The 14,435-nt window shown below is 46.0% G+C and overlaps 1 protein-coding gene across 1 annotated transcript; it reads left to right on the top strand.

The window, feature by feature from the left end:
- The first annotated feature begins 1,906 nt into the window (after positions 1 to 1,906).
- LOC118006637 (insulin gene enhancer protein ISL-1) lies at positions 1,907 to 11,695 on the top strand. Its single transcript, XM_034999358.1, has 6 exons — positions 1,907 to 2,075; positions 2,921 to 3,110; positions 5,849 to 6,108; positions 7,924 to 8,210; positions 9,398 to 9,565; positions 11,579 to 11,695. Exons 1-6 carry the CDS (start codon positions 2,048 to 2,050, stop codon positions 11,693 to 11,695), a joined length of 1,050 nt encoding a protein of 349 aa, XP_034855249.1. The 5' UTR covers positions 1,907 to 2,047.
- Positions 11,696 to 14,435: the final 2,740 nt, after the last annotated feature.

The following is a 14,435-nucleotide window of genomic DNA, read 5'->3' on the forward strand; positions in this document are numbered from 1 at the left end:
GGCTAGAAACTTTAAACAAAACAGATTTTTAAACAAAAAATTGGATAAATTTATCAACCTATGTCTATTCCAACTTTCAATTTCACACACACACACACACACACAGATATACTTATAATAAAAATAGAAGGCATGAGATCCAGTTAAAACTCTTCCTTGAGAGAAAACAAAACGAAACAGATACGTGTTCTTGGTAAAGCCCAACTAGGTCAGGAGGAAACTCAAACATCTTACGGTTTTTTGCACTCTGGAAAAGCATATCCATGCAAACTGAGATACTGAGGCCAGCTGAGAGCTCACAGCTCTTATCAAGGGTTGGATCTGGCGAAAAGTACAAAGAAAGGAGTTTCCTAACACAACTGGGTTTTCTCTCGGCAGCAAGACACCGAAATTAAGCCTTCTACTGCTTGGGTTTGTGGACCTTTGAAGAGAAAACTGGCAGTCACTTTAGATAAGGATTAGCTATTTAGAAGCTTAGGGAGACGTGTGGGTGTTCTTCGTGGACTTTCCCGTGACTTTGTTTTTGGGAGACTGTAAAAGGGGACGGGAACATGTCGGAAATTATTGAAAAAGGTTACCCGCGAGTTGGAGCCAACGTTCGTCTTGCTCCAGGTTGTTTCCCGAGAGAAAATTGTCAGATAAACAAACCCGGTGAAGTGAAACAGGTATTTCACTGCCTTTCAAGATTTGATCCCTCCCTCCTCACGCTCTTAAACTAACACATTTTTTAAAATCTCTAGACTACAGACATGGAGAACTGTCCTTATAATTGCCGAAAACACCACGAGCAAATTGCACACGTTTGCTTAAAAACAAAGGGCAGGACACCAGCAGACAGAGGAACTGGACAGGATATATATTAATCGCTTTACAAACTTTCCGCTACTGGAAGATCATTTCAGTCTGTGGCTTTGGGTTAGTGCGCTTCTAAATTCTAGGGCTAAACTGCAAAAGCAGACCTCAAGGGCTGTTAGAAGAGAGAGCAGTCCGCGGAGTCAACTTAGTTTTACCTGTGTGCTCCCAACCTGATTCTCCGCTAAAGGCAAGAAGCACTCTTTTCCTCCCACCCCAGCTTTTTGGAGATCTGAGGTCGGTGGTGACGGGGTAGTGGGGTAGCAGTAGAGAACAATTCCTGTGGGTTTATTCATCCCATTCCCGGTTCTTCTTCCCCCAGGCAGCTCCCGGCGCGCCAGGCGCAGCCAGTTCGGGAACTCACCCTCCCGGGCAGCCAAGCCGGGCCAGGCCCGGAGCCGAGCGCTAAAGCGCGAGACCAAACCGAGCCAAACGGCCTGTTCCAAGTCGCCCCTTCTCCTAGAGGCCTGGAAGGACCTCGTCATCAGGAAGACCTACCCACCAGCCACTCGCCACCGGCGGCAGAAAAGTGCCCCGCGCGCAACACGGCCAGCCGGACTGCGGGGACCCCAGGAGCGCAGGGCGGAGGAGCAGCGCGACAGGAGGCGAGGGCGCTGACGGCACCGCCGGGAAGGAGCACGGGAGGGGGGCAGGAGGAGGAGAAGGAGAGGGAGGCCAAAAGCCAGAGCAGCTGGGCAGCCCGAGCTTCGGGAGAGAGCGGCCTGAGCTCAGGGCAAGTTGCCTCGGGAGCCCTAATCCTCTCCCGCGGGCTCGCCGAGCGGTCAGTGGCGCACGGCGGCGGCGAGGCTGAAATATGATAATCAGAACAGCTGCGCCGCGCGCCCCACAGCCAATGGGCGCGGCGCTCGCCTGACGTCCCCGCGCGCTGCGTCAGACCAATGGCGATGGAGCTGAGTTGGAGCCGAGAAGTTTGAGTAAGAGATAAGGAAGAGAGGTGCCGGAGCCGCGCCGAGTCCGCCGCCGCCGCAGCGCCTCTGCTCCGCCAACTCCGCCGGCTTACATTGGACTCCCAGATCCGCGAGGGCGCGGCGCAGCCGGGCAGCGGTTCTCTCAGCCTTGGCAACCCCAGGGGCCACTATTTCCCACTTAGCCACAGCTCCAGCATCCTCTCTGTGGGCTGTTCACCAACTGTACAACCACCATTTCACTGTGGACATTACTCCCTCTTACAGATATGGGAGACATGGGAGATCCACCAAAAAGTAAGAGGCTATTTTACCTTGTGGGGCTCGGTGTGCTGTACTTGTGCGGGGGTCTCTCTCAGGCACGGGTGCCAAGGGCTCTTCACAGTTGGAGTCATTGCCCGGAGAGAGAGAAGAGGTGGCTTTTTCTTGTTGCCGCCACGCCTGCATGCTTGCTGTCGGTTCTGATCTTCGGGAAACTGATCGTACCTTGTGTTTGAATTCGCCTGTGTGCCCTCCAAAACCCTAGCCTTCTGGTGCTAAAGCGGTGGTTTCCGCCTCGGGAATCTTGAGCTCTCCGAGGTTATTCCGTTGCAAAGGTCTGCCTGCACATACAATACCCGGAGATGTGAATTAGCATTAGACTTGCAAAAGAGAACGAGTGACAACTGTATTGATGTCTGCTCTTACTAACAATATCCAGTCCTATGTGCTATTTAAGAGCGTGCTTCATGGAAAATATAAGCGTTCACTTAACGCTTCTAGTCAAAACCTTTTCTTTGACTTGACTTATCCATGATCTTTCCCAATGATTACGGCAAAGAGGGAGGAGGGAGGAAAAAGAAATACAAAATGAACGGGTTTGATTGCGTGCTAGGCTTAAAAATGTAGACTGTTCAAATCTGCATTTTACATATATTCCACCTCCTTTTTAAAATGAGTCAAGGTTTTGATGGCACACTTCAATTACCATCCCAAAGTGCAATACTCTTAAAAAAAAAAAAGAAAGAAAAGAAAAGAAAAGAAGGGGAAAAAAAACCCAACAAAACTCCTAGAGTACGCCCTATAAGAGAACGACACTAAAAGTGTGTTTATCTCTGTAGGAAGTAAACGGTTAGTCAATCATGTATTTATTTTCATTTCAGAAAAACGTCTGATTTCCCTATGTGTTGGTTGCGGCAATCAAATTCACGATCAGTATATTCTGAGGGTTTCTCCGGATTTGGAATGGCATGCGGCATGTTTGAAATGTGCGGAGTGTAATCAGTATTTGGATGAGAGCTGTACGTGCTTTGTTAGAGATGGGAAAACCTACTGTAAAAGAGATTATATCAGGTACGCCATTTATATTGCTTCTTTAATTTTGTGAGATTTCCCCGTCTCTCTCTACTCCTTTTTTTATTACTTGATGTGGCTTTGTCTTTTTGCGAAGTATGCCTTAGTGGAGTCCAGTGTGCAAAAGTTATTCTTTAAGTATGTTATGTAAATTAAACTATTCTGTTTACCTCACTTTTTAGGGGGAAATCCCTGCACAAACTCAATAGTGGTTTTCATAAATTGTGTGGTGTTGAAGCTTGTTTAATTGCTCTTGGAATTTGTGATGCTCAAATTATTTTCTTCTTTCACCCTCCCCCTTCCAAAACAAGCAGAAATTTAAAGGTGGATCATTTGGGCTTTAACTTTCTTTTTAAAAGGTTGGTTTTTATTGTATTGTGCAGTGTTTTTCCCTATTCATTTATTTATTTTTATAGTTCATGTCTCATGAGTAACAAATTTTGTGGAGATGTCAGTGCAATTAGGCGAAATAAAAGTTTGACCTAAGGATGTTTAGAAATGCACCTTGAAAGTGCAAGTAGAAATATTGCCCCATTTATTTTTAGGGTAAGAGTCCTTTCTTGGAAAATTTCAAAACCAATCCAAATATTCCCTGCAAAAAAGACCGGAAATTTAATCTTTTTAAATATTAACCCTTTGGTGACATCTGACTATCTTTTCTTTCTTATCTTATCTGAGCTGATGAATTAGACAGAGCAGATCAAATTGCCCATCATCTGTCTACGAACAATTGGTATATTTAGATAATTGAACAGCTTCCTTTCTCACATTAAAATCTGGTAACTGATAAAATGAGCGAATTGCCCATACTGACAAGACTAAAACCACATAGGGGACTTTCTGAGGGTTTTTTTTTTTTTTTTTCCAGTTATTTTGTGTCTCAACTTCATGCTTCACAAATCTCAAATTTTCTCTACCTGTGTATATATGTGTTTGAAATTTCATTTTCTGCTTTAGGATGTCAGTAGAATTCCTAAAGAAAATTTTATTGTTTTAATAACAAACAGAAGAGATAACACCTTCACCATTATGTTAAATAATATAAAAATATTGTATATTTTTAAAATTTCTCCAGTGGCTATTAACAAGTAATTAGCTTTTGTAAGTTTATAGGATTTCTGGAGCTGAGAACTTATATTAAAGTTTAGTTACGAATTAAATATGTGGTCACAATTTTTACCTGTTCACTTTGTGTCCAGCACTTTTTCTTATTGTAAAATCATGAAATAGAGAGTATAATCTTGATAAGTAAAACTGAACAGTGTGTCTAAGGGTTTATTAATACTTTGTGGGATGGGGGGTGGGGAGGGAAGGAGAGTGGGAGGAAATAGGGGAAGTGGGGAACGGGAGGAAGGGGGAGGGATTTTCCAAATTGTTTGGTCACAGGCAAGGTAAAGTCCTCATCCTATGAAATGGAAGATCTCACATAGAGTAGGCGGAGGGAAGAAAAACTTTTGAATCTACCTTCTAACCTCTGACAAATGAGCCGTTTTCATTGTTTACTTGATTAGTGTGTGAACTTAAGATTCTGGAGAGGGAGAGCTCACTTTGCACCTCTAGGACTATCTTTCCTCCAATGGAGATAGTGTTTTCCTCAACTGCATACAGACCTTCATGTAGCCAATTTCACGTACACATTTATAGAAGGAGCCAATTGCCTTTGCCTTTTCCCCTTTACTCTCTCTCAATTGTGTGTGTGTGTGTGTGTGTCCCTTTGAACTCCTGTAGTTGTAAAAGCAGAACAGAGAGACTATTTAGGTCTGAATGCCCTTCTCCCCTTGGGGGAGTGAGGTGCCCTCCTCCCATTATGTGTGGATCTTCCCCCCACCTCCATTCTCTGTTTGTAGGAATGCCCCCACTTCTGTTATTACTGATACATGGAGAGGGGGCCAGGGCAGTGCCGCCTAGGTGGAACCTACAAGGATTGTCCCTTGGTAAGGAAAGGTCAGGCGTGAGGAAGACCTTAGAAGTGGGTTTTTTCATTTTTCTGGCTGGTCCTGGTTCTCAAGCAAACTGAAATAGAAGTAGATGCTTCAGCAGCTTGAAAAAGATTGAGAGAGCAGGAGCAGATTTTAAAGATAATAATAAAAGGAAGAACGGAGAGGAAACTTTGTTAACATCGTTACCGGACGAGAAATCTTTAGTTGGGGAAAAACTGCAACATGCTTATTGTGCAGAAGGGAATCTGGAAACCCTCAGAGGTTTCATTTTGTTACTCTGCTTGTGCATCTGTGTATATTTACCAATGAGTGGGGTGACAGTCTCCTCCCCTAACCTCTTTTTCTCTTGGAAGGACTTCTTGTAGCAGTTTTAAAGACATTTCTAGCAGCAGAAATTGGGGGATAGGAAGGCAAAAGTGTGGGGCCAGTGGCTACCAGAGTCCCCCCTGACTCCTTTCTGCCAAAAGCTGCAAGGGTTACCCTGGGGCTGGGCTAGAACAGAGGTCCAGGTTTCCAACATGTCAAACATTTTTACTTTGGGGGTGTTCTGAACTAAGAGCTATGGTTGGAGACACAGAGGTTCATAGGAAAAGAAAAGGGGGGTAAAAGAAAGGGAGGAGAAGTGAGAGAAACTTAATGATTTCTTTCCTCCCATTCCCAGCTGGTCGGCTAATGCTGATTTCAGCGTCCCAGGGCAGTGTGGCCGGGGTCCTCGACGATCTTGGGCCAGGGAGTGCCGGCTTGAAGTGATCCCCTCTTTCTGTGTTTCTCTCCCTGTCCCTGCCCGGCGGCGCGCAGGTTGTACGGGATCAAATGCGCCAAGTGCAGCATCGGCTTCAGCAAGAACGACTTCGTGATGCGCGCCCGCTCCAAGGTGTACCACATCGAGTGTTTCCGCTGCGTGGCCTGCAGCCGTCAGCTCATCCCTGGGGACGAGTTCGCGCTTCGGGAGGACGGGCTCTTCTGCCGTGCGGACCACGACGTGGTGGAGAGGGCCAGCCTGGGCGCCGGTGACCCACTCAGCCCTCTGCACCCGGCGCGGCCGCTGCAAATGGCAGGTACTCCTTGCCGGGAGGGAGGATGGCTGGGGGAGGCTGGCGCTGGGCTAGGCCAGCACCGCCCCAGCCATTGCGTGGGCCACCGCGGCCACCTTGGTAGCCACAGGGCAGTTGCTGAGGCCTCGGCTGGCTGTTAAAGGAGATTTTCTAGGAGCAGTTTGCACTGTACTTCGCTCTTTTGCGCAAGATGCAGTGCACTCACGGTGTCCACAGACTCCCCCCGCCCCCAGCACATCTACACATCTGCGTGTCTAAATATGGGTACACATGAATGTACACTACTTGTGCATACATGTATATACACATCCAGACAGTACTTCCAGTTCACCTTGGCCTCCAAACCCGGGCTTACTGAAAATGGGCTTCAGCTCCCTGCCAGGTATTCTTCCTGCCGCTGCCTAATTAAAGGGGTGGAGCTCCTAGCCCCCAGAGCTTCCTCCTTTAACCCAATGAAGGAAGCTTAGGTGGCCCTAAGTCATTTAGCCTTTCAAATCCTTTTTCCTTACAACTGCCCCACACTAAAACATTTTTAGAATTTATTTTTATCCTTTTGTGAAAGAATGGATGTGAAAAGATACAGTCTTAATAACTGCAGGCCATTGCACAGAGCTGTAATTTAAAACTGTCAACAAGCTAATCTGCAATAATTGCCATTTAAAGGGAGTCTGCCTCTTTAAACCATTCATTCTATGTGATTTGGTGAGAATTTCATCTTCAGGCCTGTCGCTGTAACACTAAATTGACCCAATAGGTTTTGACCTGACCCTAGGGGTCCTGGAAGGTGAAGGATTTGTACCATACATTTCGAGAGCCCTTTCCCCAAGAAGGAGAATAGAAACGGGGCAAGGTTGGCCACGAGGAGGCCTTCCCTTAGAAGGCAGACAATGTTTCCAAACCTTACTTCCCCTCAGGAATAGATCTACCTGGTGCATTTTTAAAGTATCAATTCTTACTAAACACTGAAGGTGAGGAAACACAGATCTGTCCACTCTGCTTTCTCAGAGGCTGTAAGACTTCTATTCTGGGGGATGTGTGACTAGCTTGCACAGAGGCAAAGCCAGAGTGGCAATTTCTGTTCTGTGCAACCTGCGCTCTGCTTGTGGGGAAACACAGAAGAGGTGGAAATATTGGGAGGACGTCAGGAGACAGAACACTTCCCAGCTGTCATTTATCTAGAGCCTGGGCAGCTCAACAGTTTCGGTTTTCTTTTGCATGCAGTCAGCCCATCTCAGGAACAGCCAGGTAGATTTCATAATAAGAAAGATCAAGGACTGGAGTTATGGCCAGAATACTGAATTTCTTTAGCCCTTTGACATGCTTGCCCTCTCTGGACTGATGTTCAAGGCTTTCTGACAGAATTCTCTTTGACCTTTGCATTAGAGACCTCCCAGCTGGTACAGTGTCTCTGGCTGACATTGGGGTGTTCTGCATTTCCCCTTGTACCATCTGTGGCCTTTGTCCAAGAGCCTGGAGGTAGTGGGTACTCGTGTAACCTGGGCCCAGTCCGGGTATGAGGACAGGCGGGGAAGGAGGAGAAACAATGCTGGATGATGCTGCCCCTGAGACCTGGGCCCCTTTGCTAAGGCTGTGTTGACAAGAGCAAGGGTGGAGGCTGTGTTCTGGGCCTGAATTACTCAGCTTTGACCTCTCAGATTAGAGAACCAGATATTATTCTCCCTTTTGCTTCCCTGGTCCCCATCTCTGCTGCCCCTGCTTTGTCTGTTGAGGCTGCAAAGCACTGGCCATTGTCTGGGAGCAGTACGGGAGGGAGGGCGAGCTGCCTGGCCCGCGCTCACGGCGCCCCTTGCCTCGCAGCCGAGCCCATCTCCGCCCGGCAGCCGGCCCTGCGGCCCCATGTCCACAAGCAGCCCGAGAAGACCACCCGCGTTCGGACAGTGCTGAACGAGAAGCAGCTCCACACCTTGCGGACCTGCTATGCCGCCAACCCCCGGCCAGACGCCCTCATGAAGGAGCAACTGGTGGAGATGACGGGCCTCAGCCCCCGCGTGATCCGGGTCTGGTTTCAAAACAAGCGGTGCAAGGACAAGAAGCGGAGCATCATGATGAAGCAGCTCCAGCAGCAGCAGCCCAATGACAAAACTGTGAGTGGCCCTGGGGCCGGTAGGGGACTTGAGGGGGGAGCAGAGCAAGCACGCAAGGTGCAAGGGGCTGCCCAGGTTGGCCTGCAAGCGTGTTCCATCCTGCTCCAGGGCAAAAGCCAGCAGCCCCTCACCTCCTCTACCCATGCGGGCAAGGGCCGCCTGCCGAGCCCTGCACCTCCACCCCCAGCCCACGTGGGTGGGCTTGTGCCCTTCATCCTTGCCCCCCTCGGGCACCGGAAGGACAGGGTCACCCCTGCACTACACCGGCAGGGGGCATCAAGGCCTGGCCCCGTTTTGCCAGGGTTCAGGGTGTCAGTTCCTCAGGCACCAGAGTAAGAGACACCTCCTTGCCTCCCTATCTAATTCAGGGGTTGGTGGGTGGGTCACCCTGGCCGTCGACCCCCTGGGTATGCCCTGTGACTCTGGGCAAGGCCTGCCTCAGCACCTTCAGACGGGTGAGGTCCACCAAGGTGACCTGAGAAGACAGGGCACCGTCTGCTCTAGGTCAAGCCCAGGCCTCCGGAGATATTACTATACACTGTCATCCCAGGCCCATGGCAACACCCACTCCACAGGATTTCTCGTTAAGTTAAACTAAAGAGGTTCTTTTTTTTTTTTTTTCTTTTTACCGCTTCAGCCCTATTTTTAAATGCCATAAAACCCCCGCTGTCATTAAACTTGGCAGGCCAGCCAAGCCTGAGCCGGGGCACTTTTCAAGTTGGTGAGTGTGTAATAGCACACGATAGCGGCCAGACCCAAATGCTTGGGGGTGGGGGTTGGCGCTGTGAAGAGAAGTGCCTGTAGAAAGTGTAACTGAAACTGCCCAGGAAACCCACCATGTCTGGAGGCTGCAGCTTTCCACCCCTGTGATGCCATAGCCTGTGAAGGCAGATGGGAGGAATTGGGATGAACTGTGAATGTGAAGGGAAAGGAGAAAGTCAGAATAGAATTTAGTTTAATAAGGTCCAAGCAGACCTACTAGTCTCACGCACAGAAGCAGAAAAACAGAATAAAATAAAACAAAACTGAACTCTGGCTAATATCCATACATGCAGCAGATTAACTGAGTCAATAATGGCCACTATATAGATAAGATAATGCCAGGGTATATTTGCTTAGCCTGTGCAGACAATGGAGGGAGGGAGTTTGGTCATTAACATGTTGGGGTTGGGGGGCCCTATTCACAGAATATCCAGGGGATGACAGGAACTCCCATGGTGGCTGCCAGTCCAGAGAGACACGATGGTGGCTTACAGGCAAACCCAGTGGAGGTGCAGAGTTACCAGCCGCCTTGGAAAGTACTGAGTGACTTCGCCTTGCAGAGTGACATAGATCAGCCTGCTTTTCAGCAACTGGTAAGTGTCAGCTCTCAGAGTGAGGACGCTGAATCTCCAACAAAAAGAAGATTCTGGTTTAACTGTCACACAGTGAAAGATTCGGGGAGAGCCTGCCTCCCTGGCTCCAGGGTTGGGGAGAGATGAAGAAGCCTTGGTGTAGATGAGGCAAGTGCTCAAGGAAAACAAACTTCTTGTGAGTCTTTTCTGTGAGTTCCTAATTTGACCATACAGGTTGAATTTTCTATCAACTGGGCCTGCTTTGAGGGATAACCTCCAAGGTATCTAAGTACCTAGACATGGATGGGAAGGTGTACAGGGTTGCAAAACCAAACATCTTAGACTTTTAGAGCTGGAAGGGACTTTAGATCAGCAATTAGTAAATTTACTCCCTCCTCAGCTCCTAGAGAATAGTATATTTAAAGACCTAAATCAAGGTGTTTGTATTAATAACCGATGTTGTAAGACATAATCAATGTTATTATCAATGGGCAGCAGGCACCTGTCTAAGCACAATTTTCAAATGTATCAATAGAGAGTTCAGTTATTTACAGACATGATGGATACCTTTTGTTATTAATATCCCTTTCTGGGACCAACTTAATCTGCAATGCAGGACTACTTTAACATTTGAAGTGTATGAGTTCAGATGTTATACACAGTCACATACGTGGGGCATGTCTAGCCAAAGGAACATGAGTTCTACCAGTCAGAGAGAGAGCGCATGAACACCTGTTTTAGCATTAATATGTTAACTCACCTTATGCCTACAAAAGGTTTAAGGATCAAGATAAATAGGATTATTAAACATATGTACTTTGTGATATGGCATATATACACATCACTTTTTTTCTTAGTCAACAGTTCTATAGAATCTTGTTCTATAAAACAAGATCTATTCTAAAAACTTGTTCCTTTCTTTGAAAATAAAACTTTAGTTGAGGTTAGCTTTTTACCCTCACACTTACCGGGGGAACATTTTCTTTCTCTGTGGCAACAGTTAGGTAATAGGCCAGAGGCAGTGGTTACAAGGACTTGGCCTAGGTTTACATTTGTAAGTGGGCCAGTCTAGAGGCTGGGCAAATTTGAGAAGTCCCTTGACCTCACCATGAGAAAGTTTAATAGAATAGAAAGGAAGGTAGACTCTGGAATTAGGAAAAAGAACTTATTTTAAAGTGAGGTTAATCTTATGAGTTATTTGAGCAAACTTGGATCATAGAAGGCAAGTAAGAGGAGGGTTCAGGGCAGCCAAGTGTTTGTACCTTCTAAAACTTTAGTGTTAGATGAGCGCAGTGGGAGGGAAGCCAAGACAGGAGGGGGATGTGGGGGCAGAGTGGAGAAGGAGGTTTCCAACAGCAACACAATACTTTCGGTTTAAAAGAAGGAGCCAGATATTTATAATGCGATGACGTTATAATATATGGGTCTCTTCTCCGAAGGAAGAGCCTGATTTAAAGAGAGAGAGAGAAAGAGACAGAGGAAGGCCAAAAGGCAGTAGGACCAACAACAAGGAAGAAAGCCCACGCTGTGAACCCTCTGAGGAGTTAATCATTGTTCTGTGGAGCCTCCTCTGAATCTCCTGTCACACGATCTGAGCGTGTGTTATGGATTTTCCAACTCAAGAAGAGAGGCTTTGATGCCTAGAGACTGAGAACTCGCCTGCTCCCAGGGCAGCATGTAGCCAGCAGGATAATTTTATTTCGAGCATGCATGGTAGAGTTGCGATGCCATTTTACAGTGGGAAACACATTTGTTCTTAAATAATTTAATGCAACACAATGTTGGGAATTCAATTTCAGTTAAAACAGAGATCTCTTGAAAGATGGGAAAGCAATAAGATTTCTTCTCAAGTTCTTTTCTTTGTGGGCTTTCTTTAAGCCTGTTAAAATTCAGTTATATATGTAGATATCTTTATCTGCATATCCATCCACGCACGCAAACACTCGCACGTACATATACACATATGACAAGTTTATAATCCTTTTAAGAATACGATCGCAGCCTCCTTTATTCATTTCTCAACCTTCCATGCAGGTGAATTTTTCAGAAGGAGGACCGGGCTCTAATTCCACTGGCAGTGAAGTGGCGTCGATGTCCTCTCAGCTCCCAGATACACCTAACAGCATGGTAGCCAGTCCTATTGAGGCATGAGGAACATTCATTCAGATGTATTTTTTTTTTTTCCCTGTTGGAGAAAGTGGGAAAGTATAATGTTGAACTCCGAAACAAAAGTATTTAACGACCCAGTCAATGAAAACTGAATCGAGAAATGAATGCTCCATGGAATGCACGAAGTCTGTTTTAATGACAAGGTGATATGGTAGCAACACTGTGAAGACAATCATGGGATTTTACTAGAATTAAACAACAAACAAAACCCAAACCCAACATACGCTATCCAATGACCTTAGGAGTACTGAAAAAAAAAAAAAAAAAAAAAAAGACGTTTTTAAAACGTAGAGGATTTATATTCAAGGATCTCAAAAAAAGCATTTTCATTTCACTGCACATCTAGAGAAAAGCAGAAATAGAGATTTTCTAGTCCATCCTATTCTGAATGGTGCTGTTTCTATATTGGTCATTGCCTTGCCAAATGGGAGCTCCAGCAAATGAGCAGGAAGAGAAACTGGCCTCCTTGGCTGAAAGAGTCCTTTCAGGAAGGTGGAGCTGCGTTGGTTTGCGATGTTTTTAGTTGACTTTAACAAGGGGTTAATTGAAATCCTGGGTCTCTTAGCATGTCCTGTAGCTGGTTTCTTTTTTACTTTTGCCCCTCCCCCTTCTTCTTTCTTTCTTTCTTTCTTTTTTTTTTTTTTTTGAGATCCATCCTCTATCAAGAAGTCTGAAGCGACTTTAAAGGTTTTTGAATTCAAATTTAAAAACCAACTTATAAAGCATTGCAACAAGGTTACCTCTATTTTGCCACAAGCGTCTCGGGATTGTGTTTGACTTGTGTCTGTCCACGAACTTTTCCCCCAAAGATGTGTATAGTTATTGGTTAAAATGACTGTTTTCTCTCTCTGGAAATAAAGAGGAAAAAAAAAGGAAACTTTTTTTTTGTTTGCTCTTGCATTGCAAAAATTATAAAGTAATTTATTATTTATTGTCGAAAGACTTGCCACTTTTCATGTCATTTGACATTATTTTTTGTTTGCTGAAGTAAAAAAAAAAGATAAAGGTTATACCGTGGTCTTTGAATTATATGTCTAATTCTATGTGTTTTGTCTTTTTTCTTAAATATTATGTGAAATCAAAGCGCCATATGTAGAATTATATCTTCAGGACTATTTCACTAATAAACGTTTGGCATAGATAAATAAATAAATGCAATGATCCAGGGTCCCTCTTTTATATGTTTACAAGTAAGCCATTAAAATGTCTGAAATTAAGGACTGCATGTGAATGGGGTAAACTGACATACAATAGCTATGATATTTTATTGCAAATAGTTAAGGTCGAATTTGCCAGTTTGCATTTTAATAGTCTAATCAAAACTGGTTGGAAGCCTTTGGTTCTCAGCTGTGATGATGTTCCTGTTTTTTTTTTTGAAAATGAGATGCTATTTCCCCCCCACCCCACCCCGTTCTGTTCCCTACCTCTCCTTCCTCCTGTCTCTTTTCTTGCCCGATCCACCCCACCCCAAATAGGAAGAGGGTCCTGCTTAAAATGGGTTTTGATTGTGAGTCACTATTTTATTTTCTGGGAGTAAGTGCTTTATACCAAAGTCTCCTGCTTAGCATTGTTGAAATGACCTATATTTCAAGTATAAGCTCTTGCTAAATAAGAGAGCCTTTCTGCCTAGTCAGTGAGGTATGACCATTATTTACCAGTGGCGGCTGTCAGCCGATTGGGAAATGCTGCTTTATTTGCGCAGGAAGAGCAGGCCTAGAGGGGAGAGAGTTTTCTCAGCAATTCCCAGACCAGTCAGCGTGTGTCTTTTCTTGTCTCTCTTCCCCACCCCCAATTTGTTTCCAACCCCCTCTTCTTTCCTTTTTCTCCCCCAACTCTAATTCCCCAAACCTTGGAAGGATGTCGGGCTAGGGCAGAGAAGCGCGGCGGAGGCTCCTTTGGAAAAAGCCTTTTCTGGGTTGGGGGCCGGGTCGCGTGCTCTGCAGGCCCCCTCCGCGGTCTGAGGTGCGTTCTAACACTCCCCCCCCAACCCAGTCCCCCCGCCCCCGCATTTAGCAGTAGTTCCTGTGTGAGAGCCAGAACCCAGGGATAGATAAAGGGCCCTGCCGGAAATCAGGCTTCTTGGTGCTTCTTCATTTGCGGGTGTAGAGTTAGGATTTGGGGCTCCGCCCTGTCGCCTTTCCTTTCTCCACCCCAGGATGATACTTTGACTCTTCAGAAACTGGATTCATTTGTATGCTCGAGTGTCATGCCGTTTTAAGTATCTGACAATTCTTAATAAATACGAGAGCTAACGTACCCTAATCGTGTGTCTTGTGGCGCGTGCCCCTTCGGACCCCTGACAGGGGGCAGCGTGGAGGCCCGGCTGGAGACCGGGTGAGCCCCGCGGCTCCCGGGCTCTTCAGTTGCTTTCACCCTCTCCAAACCTGCCGCAAGTCGGGAAACGAGCCTCAATTAGCCTTTTGTTTGGCATCGTTCTACATAACGGGTTAATTACAGGCTCTAACGTGGGGGCAGAGAGAAAACAAACTTTGCATTGAAAATGTTACAGTGCATTAGACATGCCCGTTGATTACTTTGATTGTTGTGTCTAATTCTTCACAGAGGGGTAATAATTTGGCCGGCGGTAATAATGGCTTGTGGTCTTCTGTTGAGAAAAACAGGAGTTATGTCTTATCTTACACAGATCCTCTCCTGGAAAGATCACTCTCTCTATCATCTATCTATCTATCTATCTATCTATCTATCTATCTATCTATCTATC

Source organism: Mirounga leonina, unplaced genomic scaffold (assembly GCF_011800145.1).
Source record: "Mirounga leonina isolate KUSES-001 unplaced genomic scaffold, KU_Mleo_1.0 Mir_98, whole genome shotgun sequence".
Classification (NCBI taxonomy): Eukaryota; Metazoa; Chordata; class Mammalia; order Carnivora; family Phocidae; genus Mirounga; species Mirounga leonina.

Bases quoted from the DNA above. Each gene is read 5' to 3' on its own strand.
- LOC118006637 (XM_034999358.1), top strand. From the start codon at position 2,048: ATGGGAGACATGGGAGATCCACCAAAAA. The intron at 2,076-2,920 runs GTAAGAGGCTAT...TTTTCATTTCAG, and splicing joins CATGGGAGATCCACCAAAAA to AAAAACGTCTGATTTCCCTA. The intron at 3,111-5,848 runs GTACGCCATTTA...GGCGGCGCGCAG, and splicing joins TGTAAAAGAGATTATATCAG to GTTGTACGGGATCAAATGCG.